The sequence below is a fragment of the Neopsephotus bourkii genome, unplaced genomic scaffold, assembly GCF_033783945.1.
Source record: "Neopsephotus bourkii isolate Nb327-2 ecotype Australia unplaced genomic scaffold, CSIRO-AGI_Nbou_v1 NB_234, whole genome shotgun sequence".
NCBI classification, from domain to species: Eukaryota; Metazoa; Chordata; class Aves; order Psittaciformes; family Psittacidae; genus Neopsephotus; species Neopsephotus bourkii.
In genome coordinates, this window is record NW_026900744.1 from 793,715 (window position 1) to 811,602 (window position 17,888).

General features: G+C 42.9%; 1 protein-coding gene and 1 long non-coding RNA gene across 6 annotated transcripts in view; one reads left to right on the top strand and one right to left on the bottom strand.

Annotated features, from left to right (window-relative positions):
* Window positions 1–17,888, top strand: part of GLIS1 (GLIS family zinc finger 1) — a 208,627-nt gene that overhangs the window by 160,058 nt on the left and 30,681 nt on the right. For 3 of the 5 annotated variants that reach the window (XM_061344778.1, XM_061344779.1, XM_061344782.1), the window contains 3 exons: window positions 7,927–8,088; window positions 11,461–11,571; window positions 16,049–16,181. In XM_061344778.1, coding sequence (XP_061200762.1) covers window positions 7,927–8,088; window positions 11,461–11,571; window positions 16,049–16,181 — 406 coding nt within the window. The remainder of the gene's footprint in view (window positions 1–7,926; window positions 8,089–11,460; window positions 11,572–16,048; window positions 16,182–17,888) is intronic. The other 2 variants (XM_061344780.1, XM_061344781.1) reach the window with 2 other exon arrangements.
* Window positions 5,694–17,888, bottom strand: part of LOC133207698 (uncharacterized) — a 69,967-nt gene continuing 57,772 nt past the window's right edge. The window contains exon 2 of the long non-coding RNA XR_009724129.1: window positions 5,694–6,242. This is a non-coding gene — a long non-coding RNA (uncharacterized LOC133207698). The remainder of the gene's footprint in view (window positions 6,243–17,888) is intronic.

A 17,888-nucleotide genomic window follows, 5' to 3' on the forward strand; every position in this document is an offset into this window, starting at 1 on the left:
TCCACTCTGTGAAATGGATTTTGTGAGGAAAACTAATCATCTACATTGCACTACATACAAAAAATTGTATTTGCAACAAACCCGTCACAGAGGTGAGTGGAGAGTTACCTTGCTGCTGCTAATTCTCATCTTTGCTAAGAGACTTTGGTTGTGGCTGTCTAGTTTAGTTAGCTGTGGCCAGCGGTTTCCAACTGTGGATCAGTTTTCACCCACAGGACCCTCCTCTGTTTGATCTGCCAAGGACAGGAGCCACTTTGTTAGCTGGGATGACATGTGACAAGCCATGACTGTAAACCATTTATTTACTGGGCTTGACAAAGATATGAGCTGGGTTTCCTGGTATTAAAAATGAAATAGTCTGGGGGAGGAGAGGGAAGTTGGGATGGACACTCACTATTGCCAGATTACACCGTATCCGTTACAGACAGGGTTTAGTGTCTCAGATCTTCCTGTGCCAGGGGACAGGCAGAGCACAGACTTAATGCAGGATGTTCATGGCTCTGGTGCATTGGAAACCCTTCCTGTTTCTAGGCGTGCTGTTGGCATGTTCCAAAGGCAGACTGAACTGTGTGCAGATCTTCCTCTTCCTTTGCTAGTTCATTGAAAAAAGGGAAAAAACATGAAAAAAAGAGGGAAGTTTTTCATTTTGCTTTTCCATCTCAATGTTTGTTAGTGAATACACTCAGAGTATTTCAACTGCAGTTGGCTCTAGTGTCTGATGCCAATATAACAGCTTAAGACTGTTTGCTTAGTTCCTGAATGTGCACATTGTTTTTAGCAAACAGTTTTAATTTACTTGTTTGTCCTGCCTCTCTTTGAATCTCCCATTGGGTTCAGAATGTGAACCAGGGCAGGCAGTTTCTCTGCCATTCTCTTTGCAGATGTCTCCCACAGAACCGAGAGCGCAAAGTGCCCCTACACTGGGGTACAAAAGGGTTGATGAATTCCCCAGCACGCATGAATGTCCTCTGCTGAAAGAGAGCGCTCAACACATTACAGGGACAGCTTACAGAAGCAGGGTGTGTAATTTTTAATAACTGGGATAAAAACCCTCAGTGACATCTTTAAAATACAAATGCCTTTTTTTGTTTATTTCTCCCCCCCCCCTTCTATTTTGCCTTTTCATCTCTTCTCCTTTCAATTCCATTAAGCTTCATTGTACAATAATGTATCGCAGTGGACTTTTTTCAATTATGTTTTTGATTTTTTCCTCCTTGTTGCTATAAAACTCCAGATGTTTTTAGACTTCATGGTTCTCTGGATATTTTTTCCTTTATTTTAATCTTCTTTTGTAACATGCCACACATGTGGTATTTTGGCCTTTTAAGATGCTGTGCTATGCTAATCAGCCAGAAGTTTTGGGGTGGGTTTTTTTTTTCCCTTCTATTTTTCCTTCTTACTGTTGTCCTCTCTGATTCTTTCTTCTTTATTTTTTCCCCCAACTGGTTAGTCCACATGAGCCACAATGGATTCTCCCTGTGTGCTGGCACTGCATTAGTTATCTTAACCCAATTAGTTCTTCACTTCAGACTTGCAAAGTCTCGTCCCTGTAAGTGACTGATGAGCACCTATTCCATCTTGCATGGCAGGGGATGCACTCTGTACAGAACTGTTTGCAGTCGAACCAGCCTGCACAGACTGATGTCTTAAGGCATGACTAAAATGTGACCCAACGACATAGGCAAGAGACAGTAAGGTCTTTACAAAGAGATAGGTGTAACGTGGTGATGTGTTAGGCGCAAACTGCAATCAAAACGTTTCCTTGGCAAGTGAGGTAAGACAGTGCCTTACTAATGCAGAGGAACAAGTTTTGTCGTAAAATGTAATTTTGGGTAAAAAAGAAAATGTAAAAGAACTGGAGGGAAGCATTTTGGTTTTCTCTGTGGCTCTCTGCTGGCACAGCTGGAAAGGGGCTTCAATTGATTTTGTTCAGTCATAATTTTGTCCCCAAAACAAGCAAATCTGCCTTCAGATACCGGAACAGCAAATCTTGGGATGTGTTGTCCTTTAATTTCAAATAGCTTGCAAGCTATTTGAAAAATCCCAAATAAAGAACAGTTTCCCAATTACATATGAGGAAATAAGGGGCCTGACATGTAGATTTCGGGGGGTGGGGGTGTCTCCTTTCCTTATTACATGACCATATGAATTTTACATTGTGTTTTCTAAGATGTTGCTCCATGCAATGTTATTTTTGCCTGCAAGCCATAATAGTGTATTCAGTCCAACTGTAATGAGGTTTCAGAAAATTGTTTGGTTTCCAAATGACATATTTAGCAAAACCTTATGGCAAAATTTGTGGCTGTCATGCTGCTGATAGTAAAATATCCCCGAGTTTCCTGCTTCGCTCTCATGTGTTGCAGAAACTCAATGCAAGTACCCCTGTTTTGAAAAATGTTTATCCTTCTGCTTGATTAAAGAAGGATCATGAGAAAGAATTCTGAGACTTGCAATGGGGTCTTGTGGAAATGACAGGATGGCCTGATAGTTTCCCAGATATTTGGGATTTTGAGGGAAGATGTATGGAAAGCTCTGTGTGCTCATTGAAGTGCCTGACCTACTGGTGCTAGAAGAAATAAATCTATGAATACTGCAGTGCTTTTGAACCCTTTTCTTAATAGCTGATGGTTTGCAATTACATGAGCAAGACTTTTAAGAGCCAAAACATGGCAGTGCTCCTTAGAGACATTCTAAGACTCAGTGCCTGCCCTGATGAGCTGATCTTCTGCACTCAGTGTGACAACAGACCTTGAGAGATGGTGGATAAAACTCAAATGCAATGCCAGATATGCTCAGGGAAACAAGTAAAACTATCTTTAAAAAGCAAAATCCAGAAAGCCAGACCAAGGTTGCCTCTGTAGAAGGGGAGGGGGACAGGCACCTACCGAGCAGGATGGGTCCCACTGAGCTTAGCTGCTGACCTCATGCTGGGCAGACCTGCCCTTCCCCAGGGACCTGGGAGCTCAGACAAGGCCATTCTTCTTTTAGGCAGCAGAGTGAGAGCAGAGGAATCCCATCTCAGGGGACACTGGCAGGGAGGTGGTTGGATTTTGCAGCCACAGAAGTCTGTGCATGCAGATCAGACCAGGTTGCTGTTGAAAGCCTCATGAATGCTGTTACAGCTTCATGGGCCAGGTCTGCATCCCTCATGCATCTACAGCTCCTGGTACTGGAGGGGTGTGGTGGTCAGGAGACAGCCCAAAGCCTTGTTTAATTCTGTGATGCGTGCTGATCAAACACCTCCTCCAGGGTTCTCAATGTATTCATAGAATCATAATAGTCAGAGTTGGAAAGGACCTTAAGATCATCAAGTTCCAACCCCCCTGCCATGGGCAGGGACACCTCACACTAGACCATGTCACCCAAGGTTCTGTCCAACCTGGCCTTTAACACTGCCAGGGATGGAGCATTCACAACCTCCCTGGGCAACCCATTCCAGTGCCTCACCACCCTAACAGGAAAGAATTTCCTCCTTATATCCAATCTAAATTTCCCCTGTTTAAGTTTGAACCCATTACCCCTTGTCCTGTCATTACAGTCCCTAATGAAGAGTCCCTTCCCAGCATCCCTATAGGCCCCCTTCAGATACTGAAAGGCTGCTATGAGGTCTCCACGCAGCCTTCTCTTCTCCAGGCTGAACAGCCCCAACTTTCTCAGCCTGTCTTCATATGGGAGGTGCTCCAGTCCCCTGATCATCCTTGTGGCCTCCTCTGGGCTTGTTCCAACAGTTCCATGTCCGTTTTATGTTGAGGACACCAGAACTGCACACAGTACTCCAAGGGAGGACTCACGAGAGCAGAGTAGAGGGGCAGGTATTAGTACTTTCCAGTTTTATGTTAGTTAGGAAATATGCAACCTAACAGCATCAACTAAAACGAGCCACTGGTGTATGGCGTTGATGTCAAATAGTTGGCTGTAATTGCCCTAACCCCAACAAGTGAAGGATGTGTTGCATTTATACTGAGGCTTTCCTAAATATTTTCTTTTCCCTCTTCTGAGCCCTTTTACCATTTCTCCTACACACCACCAATTGTCCAATAGTCTGGCTACAGCCCAAAATGCTTCTTCTGTAATAGAAATAATAAACCAAGTACAAGCAATTTTTCCCCAGGACTCAAATGAAGTATCATGTAGAAGTGTTACTCTGCAAACATATATTGTTCAGACTTCAATAAATACCCCCAAAGCACGGAAACTGGCAGGTCCTTTTTCTGTTACAGGTATCTCCCGTTATTTTGTTACCACAATGGGAAAAAAAGCAGCTTCCAGCAATTTAAATCTGCACATTTGAATGTGGCTGTACCAACTGGGATTCTCTGGGAAGCTGAGAGCTCAGTCCTATGGGTTGCTTTTTATGTAGGCACATAGCTCTGTTGAGTTTTAATAAAACTCCTTGCATGAGTCATGGTACTCATGCACAAGTATGTGCAGGCTCAGGGCTTTGCATTGTAGCTGCAAGAGAGAATTAGAAATGAATCCAGGCAGGAGTTAGCTGCGAAAAACCAAAGCACCAAATCAGGTATTTGGATTCTTGTGTTGGGGAGGGAGAACAACCCGTGTGCTGAAGTTACTGATCAGTAACAATTTGGAGCCTCGTATGCTTCCTGCCATGTCTCCAACATTAGGCTCAGTGTGCTATAAAACACTGCTGCTATTAAAGAGTGGGGTGGCTGTTTCCTCCCTTCCAGAAGGGCTACGTATCCTCACAGGATCCTTTTTCTCATAATATATTTTCAATAAAAGTCTCCCAATTTTGTAATCATTTGGGAAGAAAGAACATTTCACAATGTTCACAAGGCCTCTAGATGTTTTGACCAGACATAAGATTTCCTATTGATAGTATTAAATGCTTTGGAATGAAATGTTTTGGGTTTTCCATCCGTAGGCTGTCTGAGATGTCAGCAGCCAATATGACCTGCTCTTTCCCTTTCAGGTCTAGAAAGAAAAGGCAGCTTGTTTAACTGATCTTGCAGCAGAGAGCAGAGGTGTATATTAATGAGCTTTCTCTAATGGCACACTGGACCTATTTAGCACTACAACTGTGAAGGCTTCTCTTTCTCAGTCATAACTCATTTCCTAAGAAAATGTCAGTTATTGCTTCACCTTATGGTCTGAGCTGTTCAGTTTATAGTTTATTTCTTCTGATCTGTCCCACTGACAGATATTCCAGACAGGACTGCGATTAAATATGCTTATGAAAATGGTAAACATGTGATAATATAAACCCTTTGGGGAATATGCTGTTATTTCTGCATGGCAGCATTCTCAGGTGCATTCCAAGTATAACGTGGAAGCAAAGAAAAACCATTTTAAGCAATTAGAGTTATTAGATTAAATTGTTTTCAGTAGGAAAACTGTGATGTGTTTGGATGACTGTGAGATAATTCAGTGTTTTCATAAATATGCCTTTCAAATACATGATGCTGCAGCAGTTCCACGCCAGCAAGATTTTAGTGTAAAATAAAGATAACACATGTATTTCCAGATGGCAGTGAGCTCATTCAGTCCTGTAAGCTTCTAGAACATATTTTGTCCTAGTAGAAGCACTATTCTAAAAGCAGCAGTCATTCTCAAATGCAATAACTGCATCACGCTACTTACTGTAATCGTGTGGCACTGTTTAGTGTCTCTGTGTAGCACAGCACTGTCTGAAGCACACATTAACAACCTTGGAGTAAAGACAAAAGTAGTAATTGCCATATAGTTATTATTTTTATTGATGAACTTGTTGACGAGCTCTGTTGACATTTACAGACATTGAGGATCACACAGCGTTTGTTACAGTTAACCCAGGCATCAAACATCAACAAAATGTTTAAGATGGTAGGATTAAGCAGTGACAGATTGGGGCCAGATGTCTGGGAGATCCTGTAAGTAGCCTTCTCAGCTGATCAAATAGCTCTCACCATCCTCAAGCCCCTTTGAAATCCCACATTGTGCTTTGTAGCTGAAGCTGAGACATTTGTGGGATTGAGGGATCTTTCTGGAGGTTATTTGAAAAGAAGAATGATCCATGGCAAGTGGTGTCCCTCAGGGTTTCGCACTGTGGCCGATACTGCTTAGTATCGTTGTCAATGACACAGACACTGGGACCAAGTGCACCCTCAGCAGGTTTGCAGAGGACACCAAGCTGAGTGGTGTGGTTGACACACCTGAGGGACAGGATGATGTCCAGAGGGACCTGCACAAGCTCTGAAGATGCAGACTGCATATCTCAGGTGACTTTGGTTCTATCATGATAGCTGTGATAGGGAAAGATAGAAATCTGTACATCAGATCCAAATATGCCATTCAGACAGATACAATATCTGCCCAGGGCAGTAAAATGTTTAGGCTAGTAAAAGGCACCGTGGTCCTTTCATGTAGGAGTAGCTGCATAAGGCAGAAATTTGAAGTCTGCCTGTGTGTTGGAATGCTTGCCGTGTTTAATCTGTAGTTTGCAGAGCTGATCTGCATCCAAAGACAGAACACAGCCTGCAAAATGTAGCAGGGTATGATGGACCTTTCTCCATCATTAGTTTAAATAGCACCAGGAGTTCAGGTGCCTCCAGTTCGCAGCATCTTCTAGATTCCATCTGCATCTGTTCTCCCTTCCCACTGCCTGCAGGGCTGGATGCACTAGCTAAGTCAGGGGCTTGCACACACCAATGTATATGGGGTGTTAGTGCCACAAATAGAATGTGATGGGGATTGGCAAGGCAGTAGTTTCTGTGATGCCATCTGAGGAACCATAGCAGTGAGTGCTAAGCTGCTGAACGAAACCTTGACTCAGCAGAAGGAAGTGACAAAGCACTAATTTTATGAAGGTCAGGAATTCACTCATGAACAAGAATCATACAAGAAAATCTGGCTTCAAGGAACAGTGGGTTTAAGATACACCTATTTTCTTTTAGTAGTTAGTGTTGATGTGAATTGGCCTTTGTTTCTCTAATGCATTCTTTGAGATCTCAAATCAGAGAGCAGCCAGGTTTCTATCTGTCTAGAGACACTGGAAGATCCAGTGTCATGAAGCTGCAACGCAGAGTGGGCAGAGTATGTGCATACCATGACACTTGATTACGTGTGCATGTGAGTGTTTATACACATGTGTAACTGCCTGGGTGCATCTTATGGGTTTGCTGGCGCATGAAAGTGCATTCACATGTATTTGTGTTCACCTATTAGCTCCCAAAGCCCACCCTAGGATAGTGCCTTCACTGAAATGTATCAGTGAGCAATGCAAAACACCCTTCCCTCAGCCTAGTAGCTGGAAATGTTATTTATTTATTCAGATTTAATTTGAAACAGCTACTTTTGTTATGAATGCCACGCAGCACTTTATTACTAATGAAACGGGTGCTTAAGAACTCAGAATTGCTCAGGTTACTGGTTGTATAAATGCTGAGAGCAGATCTGAATGATAGGGCTGGTAAAGAAAAGGGTGCAGAATAACAGCAGAGCTCTTTTGGATTGCTCTTCAAATGGATCAGGTCTTCTTGTAATAGTCCGTGCTCATTGCTCCACTGGATAGTATTTCAGACATCTGAAACCAGGTTCTAATCCGCCACAAACAGCTTCTGCTCCTCTCAGTCTGCAGCAGCTGATTGTTACTGCCCACAGGGGTTCCTGTGCCAGGCAGCATCTAAGAGAACTCATCACAACACTTGAAATCTTCTGTTGTGACACCACGACTTTAAGCGTTTGGTACTTCAGGCAGAACATGTGTGATATTTATAACCCTTGTATTATTACTGAGCTACACACCATGTCTTCAGTGACAAATTAAATGAACAGCACAAAATGTTGTGTTTCATCCATAGATTTCAACAGATGTTTGAATGTTGGTTGATTTATTGCATGTCCAACTTGGATCTTACACTGTTCTCATTATGGCTGCACATGGTTTATTTATTAGTACTTTACAATGACTTTTTATGACTTTTTCAGTTTGAAGGGTGCAACAAGGCATTTTCTAGGCTTGAGAACCTTAAGATTCACCTCCGGAGCCACACTGGGGAGAAGCCATACCTGTGTCAGCATCCCGGCTGCCAGAAAGCTTTCAGCAACTCCAGCGACCGGGCAAAGCATCAGCGAACACACCTGGATACCGTAAGCATGATTTCAAACTGGGAGCTGCTCTGAGTTTTCCAATGCTCCTTGTACACAATCTGTTCTCCAACTGGAGGGTGACTTTTCCTTTTCATGAGGAGCGTCAGCTACAGGCAGCTGTGCTTTTCTATATAATTGCATGTGCTTTGAGGAGGTCTTGATCACAGAAAGGCAAATTCAGCTGGCTTACTCATGCTGAGGAACAAATTACTCAGGATAAGTTACTCAGCAAACTCTCCTATTGCTCTTGTTCCCGTAAGAGGAGGCAGCAGTAGAGTAAGGTACAGCATGAGTGAAAGCTGAGTCACTGCTGCTGCATGGAATGTGTGTCATTGTCTTGCTTCCTGCCCTGTGTTGCTTCAGTAGAGTCTATTCTGACTGAACACAAAAGCAGCTCAGATGTCTCATGGAAGGTAAATGCATCACAATTTTGGACATAATTTCGTAAAGGTAAAAAATGTATCTCTTATAACTGTATGAAATTTGTACATATGAAACCATACAAATTAACTGTAAGAAAACAAATCTTAACTGTAAGAAACAAATCCTGATGTAAAATTGGTAGGGTCTGCCTCAACTCTACAAGTCTCACGTGCCTTGCAGAGAACATGGGAGCCTGTCTAGCGTCTGAGGCTCCAGGAAGATTAAATCACCATATTATGGTGAAAGAAAGTCAGTGGGCAGCTTTGCAGAGCAGTTAAATAAGTGGTCAGCATAGAGCTTGTAAAGAATAACAGGCAGAGCTGTTCCTTTGTCTTCTGCAAAGGAGTGACTATATAGTTTAACGTTTGGCCAAGTGCTTATGGGGCAGAACTTTGGAGTTTAATTGATATTTACTTTTTAAGCAGCTACACATTTCAGACAGTGCAGCATTAAGGAATGTCGAATGTACATTATGCCTTGCAAAAACAAACAAGTAAGAGAAGCGAGTCAGTCACATTTTCCAACCCAAAGCACACTTACAATAACAATGTTTTATTTATTTGACAGTCAACCTGAGATATTTGCATTTGTAATTAGTTCTCAAACGTGTCTGTTTTGAAAGCGGATACACGGAATCGGGTGCAGTTTGGAAAGGGAACTGCCTGAATCGAATAGATGGTATTTTTATTAGCCAAAGTCACAAGTAAAATGCCATGTATTAGTTCTGAAAGAGAATTCAAGGGGTTACTAAAATAAGCAAGAATTCCTATATCTGTTGTTCTGTGCATTACTGAAGGCAAATCTCTTAACTTGCTGTTTTCTTTTCTTCTCCCTTTGTCTTTATTACCTGAAATGCTCATAAAGCAGGAAAAAGGTACAGTAATCATTTTCTACTAACTTTCCCAAATGTCTAAACGTACCCTCCATGCTGTTCTGCTGCAGGTTCTTCAGAACTCTTTCTGTGGTCTTACAACACAGTTATTAACTTCTACTTACCTGGTGTAATGAAGTCCTGTGGCCTAACGTAGTGTGTTGTGTGCTTATGTGAATGTTAGAAGTAACAGAGCTATGGGATGGTGCTACTGTACAGACCACACGTTCCATTAGCTCAGGGGACAACATTAACAGCCAGGAATGTCAAAGCAAACAGCCATGAAGCTTTCCCAGGGCAGTCAGATTTTCACCTAGTTTCCCTATCACTAAACTGATTCTATCACTAATCTGAATGACATCAATGATTTAAAAGATACTCTGCTAGTTTCTCTGCCAAGGGATTTGTTAAAGTGTTCCATAGTTTTTCCTCGGGTGTCAGTTCTCTGTGTTCCAGACACTCCCAATAAATCTGCTTTTCCCTGTAACTTTCTGGGTAGGTGCTGTGTTAGCCTGTAAGGTCATGAGTTGGTGAATGATTCTATTATTCCTTCAGAAATTTCCTGCTGGCTGGACAGAGCAGCAACACTTATCCTCTGGAGGTACTTACAAAGAAAAGGGGTTTCTATAGACTGCTTATTCCTTATTGAGTGCATTTGGAACTGGTTCTGAAGCTTCTCAGTATAGGTCACCCCATCATTCATCTTCTCCAAAAGGAGAATCTGTAAATCATTTCAGAGACTTACTGCTGTAGTTTGATGGAACCTCTACTAAATCATCTGGAAGTAGATCCTTCTCCAGAACAAAGAGAACGTATGTGTCCCTGTGGTAACAAGGGCATGTCATCACCCCTCCAGGAGCAGAGCAACTTGTTTAAAGGTCCTCGCAGTCACTTCTCCCAAGATCTGTGGGGTTTTATTTCCCTTTGTGCATCCTCTGTCTGAAACCAAGCAGAATCGAAGACTGTGACACTGAGGTTGTGACAAACCAGTTCTCTGCCATTGAGAAGACACCGAAAGGTCTCACTGGTCCAAGTGAGCAGGCTAAGGTAGTGCTGACAGATGGGGCAAGGAAACAGAATACAAATGAACGTTCTGCTCAACTTTAAACCTCTGTGAGCTCTGACCTGCAGCACTCTTTCCTACACTGAAGTCAATGGTTACTTAATAACAAGCACCAGAGTCCTTTTGCTTAACTTGGAAATTGCACATCCATTTGTAGGTTGTGCTGTAACACAAAGATGGTGTCTCACGCGTTGGGAATAGGCATGACTAGAAGAACTTGGTGAGGATTTCAGTCATTGGGACCCCAGAACCAGCGGTTAAACTAGAGCATCCTTATTCATTTATTTATTCATTCATTTTCCTATGAGAGGAGAGCACTGGAACTGCCCGCCCAGACTCAGGTGGTTTTCCCAGGAGGTAGTGCTCATACTGCTCCTACACACAAAAGCAGCAAGCTCTGCCCCATGCCAAAACCAGCCGGGAAGTTCTTCCCAACAGTATCAACAATAGTGGGTTTTTCTTTGTGCATTGATTTGCTCAGATGTTAATGTTTGATGCAGGTTGTTTGGTTAGGAGTTATAAAAAGAAAAACATCGCTGTTGTTATTCAAAACAGGAACAAGGTACGAAGGCAATCAAATGCGTGCTATGCCACAAGTTTTGCTCTGCTGCATATGGAACACTGTAAAAACTATGTAAATCAGGACTCAAACCCAGAGCTTCTGTATTTATAATGGCACTGGGTGATCTAATGATCATTTTGTCTACTTTAAATCCAGTTACAGCTCATTAGCATCTAATCCAGCCCAGTAATCTATACCCAACATGCCAGAGTATCGATGTGTCAAGTGCTCTCAGTGCCTGCACAGAGTGCAAAATCAGAGCTCTCAATGTGGTTCTATTTGCATCATGTCAGGCTTGTGTGCAAAGTGGAGACAGAGCAAACGTGGAAACGGCAGAGCAAACAGCTCAGGCTTAACGCTGTGTTCCACAGACACAGCCGTCCCCCAGCTCTGTGTGCTGGCTGCAGCCATGCAGAGGAATGTGAACTCTTTTCCCTTTGCTCACGTTTACAGAAGCCCTATGCCTGTCAGATTCCTGGCTGCTCCAAACGCTACACCGACCCCAGCTCCCTGCGCAAGCACGTGAAAGCTCATTCTGCCAAAGAACAGCAGGTGCGTAAGAAGGTAAGACCAGGAGAAAGTGACACCTCACACATCTTCTCCATACAGTTACATGTAACTTACCTTTAGTTCTTGTACTTCCAAGTTGGAGTTCTTCCTGAATATTGCTAAAGGAAAGTTTCAGTTGAGTTCACCTTCCTGTTGTTAACCAGTCTACCTTATCCTTCTGCACCTTCAAGGCTACCACCCTCTAATTTTGGTTGGCATCTCTTTCCTGTTCATCTTACGTACACAAGCCCAAATTCTGCTGTCATTCACGTAAAATGTCCATGCATTGGGTCTCTGCCATCAGCTAGTAAATACATAGAATCATAGAATCACAGAATCATAGAATAGTTAGGGTTGGAAAGGAGCTTCAGATCATCAAGTTCCAACCCCCCTACCATGGGCAGGGACACCTCGCTCTAAACCACATTACCCAAGGCCTTGTTCAACCTAGCCTTGAACACTGCCAGGGATGGAGCATTCACAACCTCCCTGAGCAACCCATTCCAGTGCCTCACCACCCTAACAGGAAAGAATTTCCTCCTTATATCCAATCTAAACTTCCCCTGTTTAAGTTTGAACCCATTACCCCTTGTCCTATCACTACAGTCCCTAATGAAGAGTCCCTCCCCAGCATCCCTATAGGCCCCCTTCAGATACTGGAAGGATGCTATGAGGTCTCTACAACACAAATGAAACAAAGCCAGGATACTATGGAAATGTCAGGAAAGGAGCACTTGTAATAGAGGAGAATGAAAACCTCCACTTTTCCCACCACATCTGTATTATAAATGCATTTGTAAATCATTCCAAGCCCAGACTGCTAGTTATGTTTTCACTAGTATTAGATTCAAATAAGTATTTTGGTTTCTGTGGCCTAAATCCTGAACTCATGATTGAATGGGGATGCCCACAGGCACCAGCTCGGCATCAGAGACTTGTTTATTACACATTTATATGCTCAGTTTGTAAAAAGATGATTGGGACCCTACAGAGCTGGTCTGGGACAGACCATGAGCATACTTGAGGCCCAGAAGTGGCAGGGACCCAGGCCTTAGCAAGCAATTATGATTACTTCAATAAGCAGCAATGGCATCTTCCCCCAGCTGCCTCACCACTGCCAAGAGCATCACAGATGAGACAGCAAGGCATGTTTAAAGGATGCAGGTGTTTAAAGGATGGAGGACAGCAGATATGACAGCCTGTCAAGACAGAGCTAGGAACAGCCAGTTTGGAAAAATGTCAAAGGTGAAAATCAGAAGTACTGGAGAGCAAAGGGAGGAACACGTGGAAAGAAGAGACAACAGGAGAGCACAGGTGATCTTAGTTGCAGACTTTGGAATGTCAGGAAGACCTCATTCTCCTGCTTGAATACAACTGTGGTGACTTCGTAGTGATTTGTCCTTGTGTCAGCCATGCCCCCTCTTTTACACTCCTGCTGCTTCTCTTTTACAGTTTTCACTTGGCCAAATTCATCAACCTGAATTTACAGTCCCCCTTTCCTAGGACTGCTGTCTGTCCCCCGGTCCTTCCCACAATCCCTGCTCTGCATCAGGTGCATGCAGACTGAGTAACAGTGTCTAGAACATCAATGTCCAGAGTTGTGCACACTGTTTCAGTCAGTCAAGAAGCACTCATTACTCGCTGAGCTTTGTGCCTGGGAGTAATTCATGCCTAGCACCTCTCCAGATGTGCACAGAAACACATCTGTTGTCTCTGCGTATTGGGTCCAGTCTAGACCAGTTAGACTGGTCTAAACTTTTTGTTTGGCCTGGCAGGAGTGGGCAGGACTGCCTAGTATTCCAGCCCACTGCTATATTATCAGGCCATGTAGTTTTACTTCAGCAGGTTCCACAGGGTTTGCTATGCATATGCCTACCACACCACAGGTCACAAAACTCCTAACACTTCCCTACAGCAACGTTTAGGGTTTAGTGAGGGAAAGAGTCAGAAAGCCATAGCAGTAAGTGCCCACAGAAAGAGGTGCATGAAAGCAACCATGCTCCCTATTCCAAAGAAGAGAACCCTCCATCTTTCCTTCCTGACATACTTCTTGGGAAAGGAAGGGGGGAGTTATTTCCTGTTACCTAGCACGGGTATCATTTGTTCAGCACTGTGTACTGGGCTGAGTGCATCAACACGTTAACATCCTTTATATCAGGGCAAAGGAACAGTCCCCACTGTTACACCTTGTGAGGCTTGTCACCTGCGGAGTGACAATTCTATTTCCACTTCTATGGAGGAAGGTGAGAAAAAACCCTAAATCCAAATTTTGCATTAAGTTGCATGAAGTGTTTCCTCCATAAACAGCAGAGGTCTTAGGCACAGAATCCATATGGGACAAACGTGGTACATGCAGATTGCAAACTCAAGCTGCTTGGGTGTACTGAGACATCAAATATCCAGAGTTTCATCTTTCTCAATCTCCTAGCTTGAGGAATTTTCCTGCATTCATATACACACCCTTGCATAGGCTTATCAAGTCTATCCTAAAATAATGGTAGTTCCTTGCCTCCCACACCTTATTTGGTAGATCAGCCTAAATCTGCACTCCTCCAGTGGTTGGAAATCATCTTCAGATTTCCTGTCTCATTTACCCATGATAACTTTATGAGTACTTGATCCTGTATCTTTTTCCCTTGAACTTAAAAGGCATCTGCAAAAGCAGCAGATTTAAACTGCATTTTGATCAGGGTCCCTTAAAAGGGACCAAAGCAAATCTGACTCATGAAGAAATAATACACACACATGCACTCCCCCCCCCCCCCCCCCCATATTTCACTTAAATATATGGGGAAAAACCCCTTTCACAGCTAAGTAAATCTCAGTGTTACTGAAACAGTGACAGTCTTCAGATTTAGGAAAAAAGGCTGTTTACACTCACTGGTTTTTGGTTATAACTCAGCAAAGGCAGTTGTCCATTGGCATCAGCTTCCCAGGAGTTCTGAGTGGAAATGGCTTAGCCATTAACAGGCTGCTCTGCCCACATGGCTTGGTTGATATATGCTACCAAAATGTGCCACCTCTGACACAAAACAAAATGCCTGAGCTTACACTTACATCAAAGGAATCCTGAGTATTTAGTTCATAACTTAGGAGAGGACTGCAGTGGTAATATTGGGTTGTTCTGCAAGGCTTTACAAGAGCAAAATAGGAGAAAGTTAGCTGTTAATTTAGTAGTAGTTTGAATGTAATTGGCTGCAGATGCACTTTGTGATCCAAAAGTTAGATGTTTATCTTGAAGGAGCAAATGGCTGTACAGCAGAGGTCTAAACAGGTTTGCCTGGACCCTTTAGAATAACCAAACCCAGGGGAGATTGGTATGCAAAACTGTAAACGCAAAGACAATAACTATTTATTAATGGCTATAGAATATGATGGCTGTTTGTGTAATGTGAGCACTATATTATGACAAAAGCTTGGCAGCATCAGCATGTTTGAAAGAGAATTAGAAATGCTTTTCTTTCTTAATTCTCCTCTCCTGCTGGTTTTAATATGATCGACGTTGTGGTTTGCAAGAGTTTGCTTCAGACACTTTTGCCAGAGCTTTAATTTACATGGAGCACAGCTGATGTATCGGTGATAGCTCCTACCCGTTACTGACAGCGCATTATTCCACCACTCCTAATCTGATAAGCACAAACGCTTTTCTTTCCCTATCAGATGTCTTTCTGAGTGTCACAGTTACAAGGTGAGGCAAACCTTTTGCCACAGAACCCAAGGAAATACAGAAAGCTTGAAAATACGAGTTAGATTACTTGGGAAGGTTTGAACTTAGAATCATAGCAGCACTTAGAATCATAGAATAGTCAGGGTTGGAAAGGACCTTAAGATCATCCAGTTCCAACCCCCCTGCCATGGGCAAGGACACCTCACACTAAACCATATCACCCAAGGCTTCGTCCAGCCTGGCCTTGAACACTGCCAGGGATGGAGCATTCACAACCTCCCTGGGCAACCCATTCCAGTGCCTCACCACCCTAACAGGAAAGAATTTCCTCCTTATATCCAATCTAAACTTCCCCTGTTTAAGTTTTAACCCATTACCCCTTGTCCTATCACTACAGTCCCTAATGAAGAGTCCATCCCTAGCATCCCTATAGGCCCCCTTCAGATACTGGAAGGCTGCTATGAGGTCTCCATGCAGCCTTCTCTTCTCCAGGCTGAACAGCCCCAACTTTCTCAGCCTGTCTTCATACGGGAGGTGCTCCAGTCCCCTGATCATTCTCGTGGCCTCCTCTGGACTTGTTCCAACAGTTCCATGTCCTTTTTATGTTGAGGACACCAGAACTGCACACAATACTCCAAGTAAAAACTTGAAAAAACCCAAATTATCTCTAATTGAAAATGCCAAGTAATTACACCGAGTTCCTAAGAATGACATTTTTATTCCTTCCTTCTATACATAATCTTTAAGCAAAAAGAGATATTAATTTAATTAAAAGTAATATGATTTACATTGGAATAAAGTGTTTGTTTTATCCTCCTCTTGTAGCTAAATTCCTGTACGGACATTGAACAAGATGTACTAAGTGAATGCTTAGCTATGCAACAGCTCCACACATCTTCACAACACATTTTGGATGGCAAGTGTGGTAGATCTGTAGGTCATCATGATTTAATTACAGGTAAGAATACTTCAAATAAGTATGGTGTTAAATATGTCATGTAATAGAGGATCTAAACCAGAAAAGCTTTTGGGTCTGATTTGCCACTATGGAAGATGAAAAAAACCCCAACCCAACCCAGGAAATAAAATGAACTAATTTGGGAGTTGTTTACTAAGGCCTGAGTGGTTTTTTTAGCAGAGTTAGTCAGCCAAATGGCTCCTATTAATTTCACATGAGGGGTGTAGCAGCCCTGCTGAAGGTCAGCCTCTGTCCATTTAGAAGTTTGCCTTGGCTTGAGCAGAATGCAGGTGCATGAGCTTTGCTGGAGCCAAACGAGTGCTCTGGCAAAGACAAAGGCACGCAGCCATAAGGGTTTCCAGCTCTTCAGGAGCTGCAGAAGAGTTGATGAGGCTGTGTATTATCATGCACTGTGTGGTTGTAACAAATAATATGGTGATGTATGAATGGAGCAAAGCTTGAATGTGAAATGTCAAACATGCTGGTTTAATTATCTTTTCTAGTATTTAATCTTTCTTTCATTCCTTCTTGTCTGTCTTTTCTTTCTTGTGGGTTGAACAAGAGCTGGCCCCTTTCAGGGACCGTAGGCTGTTCCATACATCTTATAGGAAGAGAAAAGATGCTTCCATTCCCTTCTGCAGAAAATAACATCTAGATTCACAACTTCTGAACCTCATCGGAGGCTCCCAAATCAGGGATGTAGCAATCTCAGGTTCTTTGTTTAGCCAGCTGAGAGAAAGAGGAACTCTCAAAGGCCATGAGTTTAATGTGATCTGCCTCACCTTGTAAAGGCACTCGTATCCCTCCACTGATGGTAGAGATTAGTGTGAGGAACCTTTCATTTAGGTGTTTTCACTCTCAAATCTCTTTCTATCCATATAACTATTTATCCCCTTTTCTAATGTTCATCCTTATTCTTGCCTTCAGCAACATCATCTATCAACCAGTGGGTTACAGAGCCCTCACTTTGGGGGGGGGCTTTTACTTTTCTTGATTAATTTTGAACATGCAACTTTCAGATGATGCTCCATGAGAAAAAAATGCACATAGACATTTACTTGGTGTGCTTTGTGGAACCTGCTTTCAGAGAACCGTTCATGTTACTGCCTTTGAAACTTCTCTAACTCTCTAACATCCATTTTGGGATGGGTAACCAATACTATGCACAAAACTCCAGACTGCGCCATGCACCTGATGAAGAAGCTGTCACTGTGTTTTCTTGGGTGATTCTCTCTCATGTTCCAGATGCATCCCTGTATTTTGAACTCATTTTTTTAATGACAGCTGCACATTGGAAATGGGATGGATGGATGGTGGCATTTTATACCTCACACGTTGTATGGTCTGTAAAGAATCTCCAGGAAAAGAGATGTAACATTTATTAATCACATTTTCATTCTCTCACTGTTTAACAAATAATGCATACTAAGTTTTGGACAGACTGTTCCTAATATGGGGACAAGGAATTTGGAGGCTGGTATACCACATGATATGCCTAAGAGTGGGAGACAGTTTGAATCATAAAATCATAGAATTCTTTGGGTTGGAAGGCACCTTAGAGCTCATCCATCTCCAATCCCTGCCACAGGCAGGGACACCTTCCACTAGAGCAGCTTGCTCCAAGCCCCTGTGTCCAACCTGGCCTTGAACACTGCCAGGGACGGGGCAGCCACAGCTTCTCTGGGCACCCTGTGCCAGCGCCTCAGC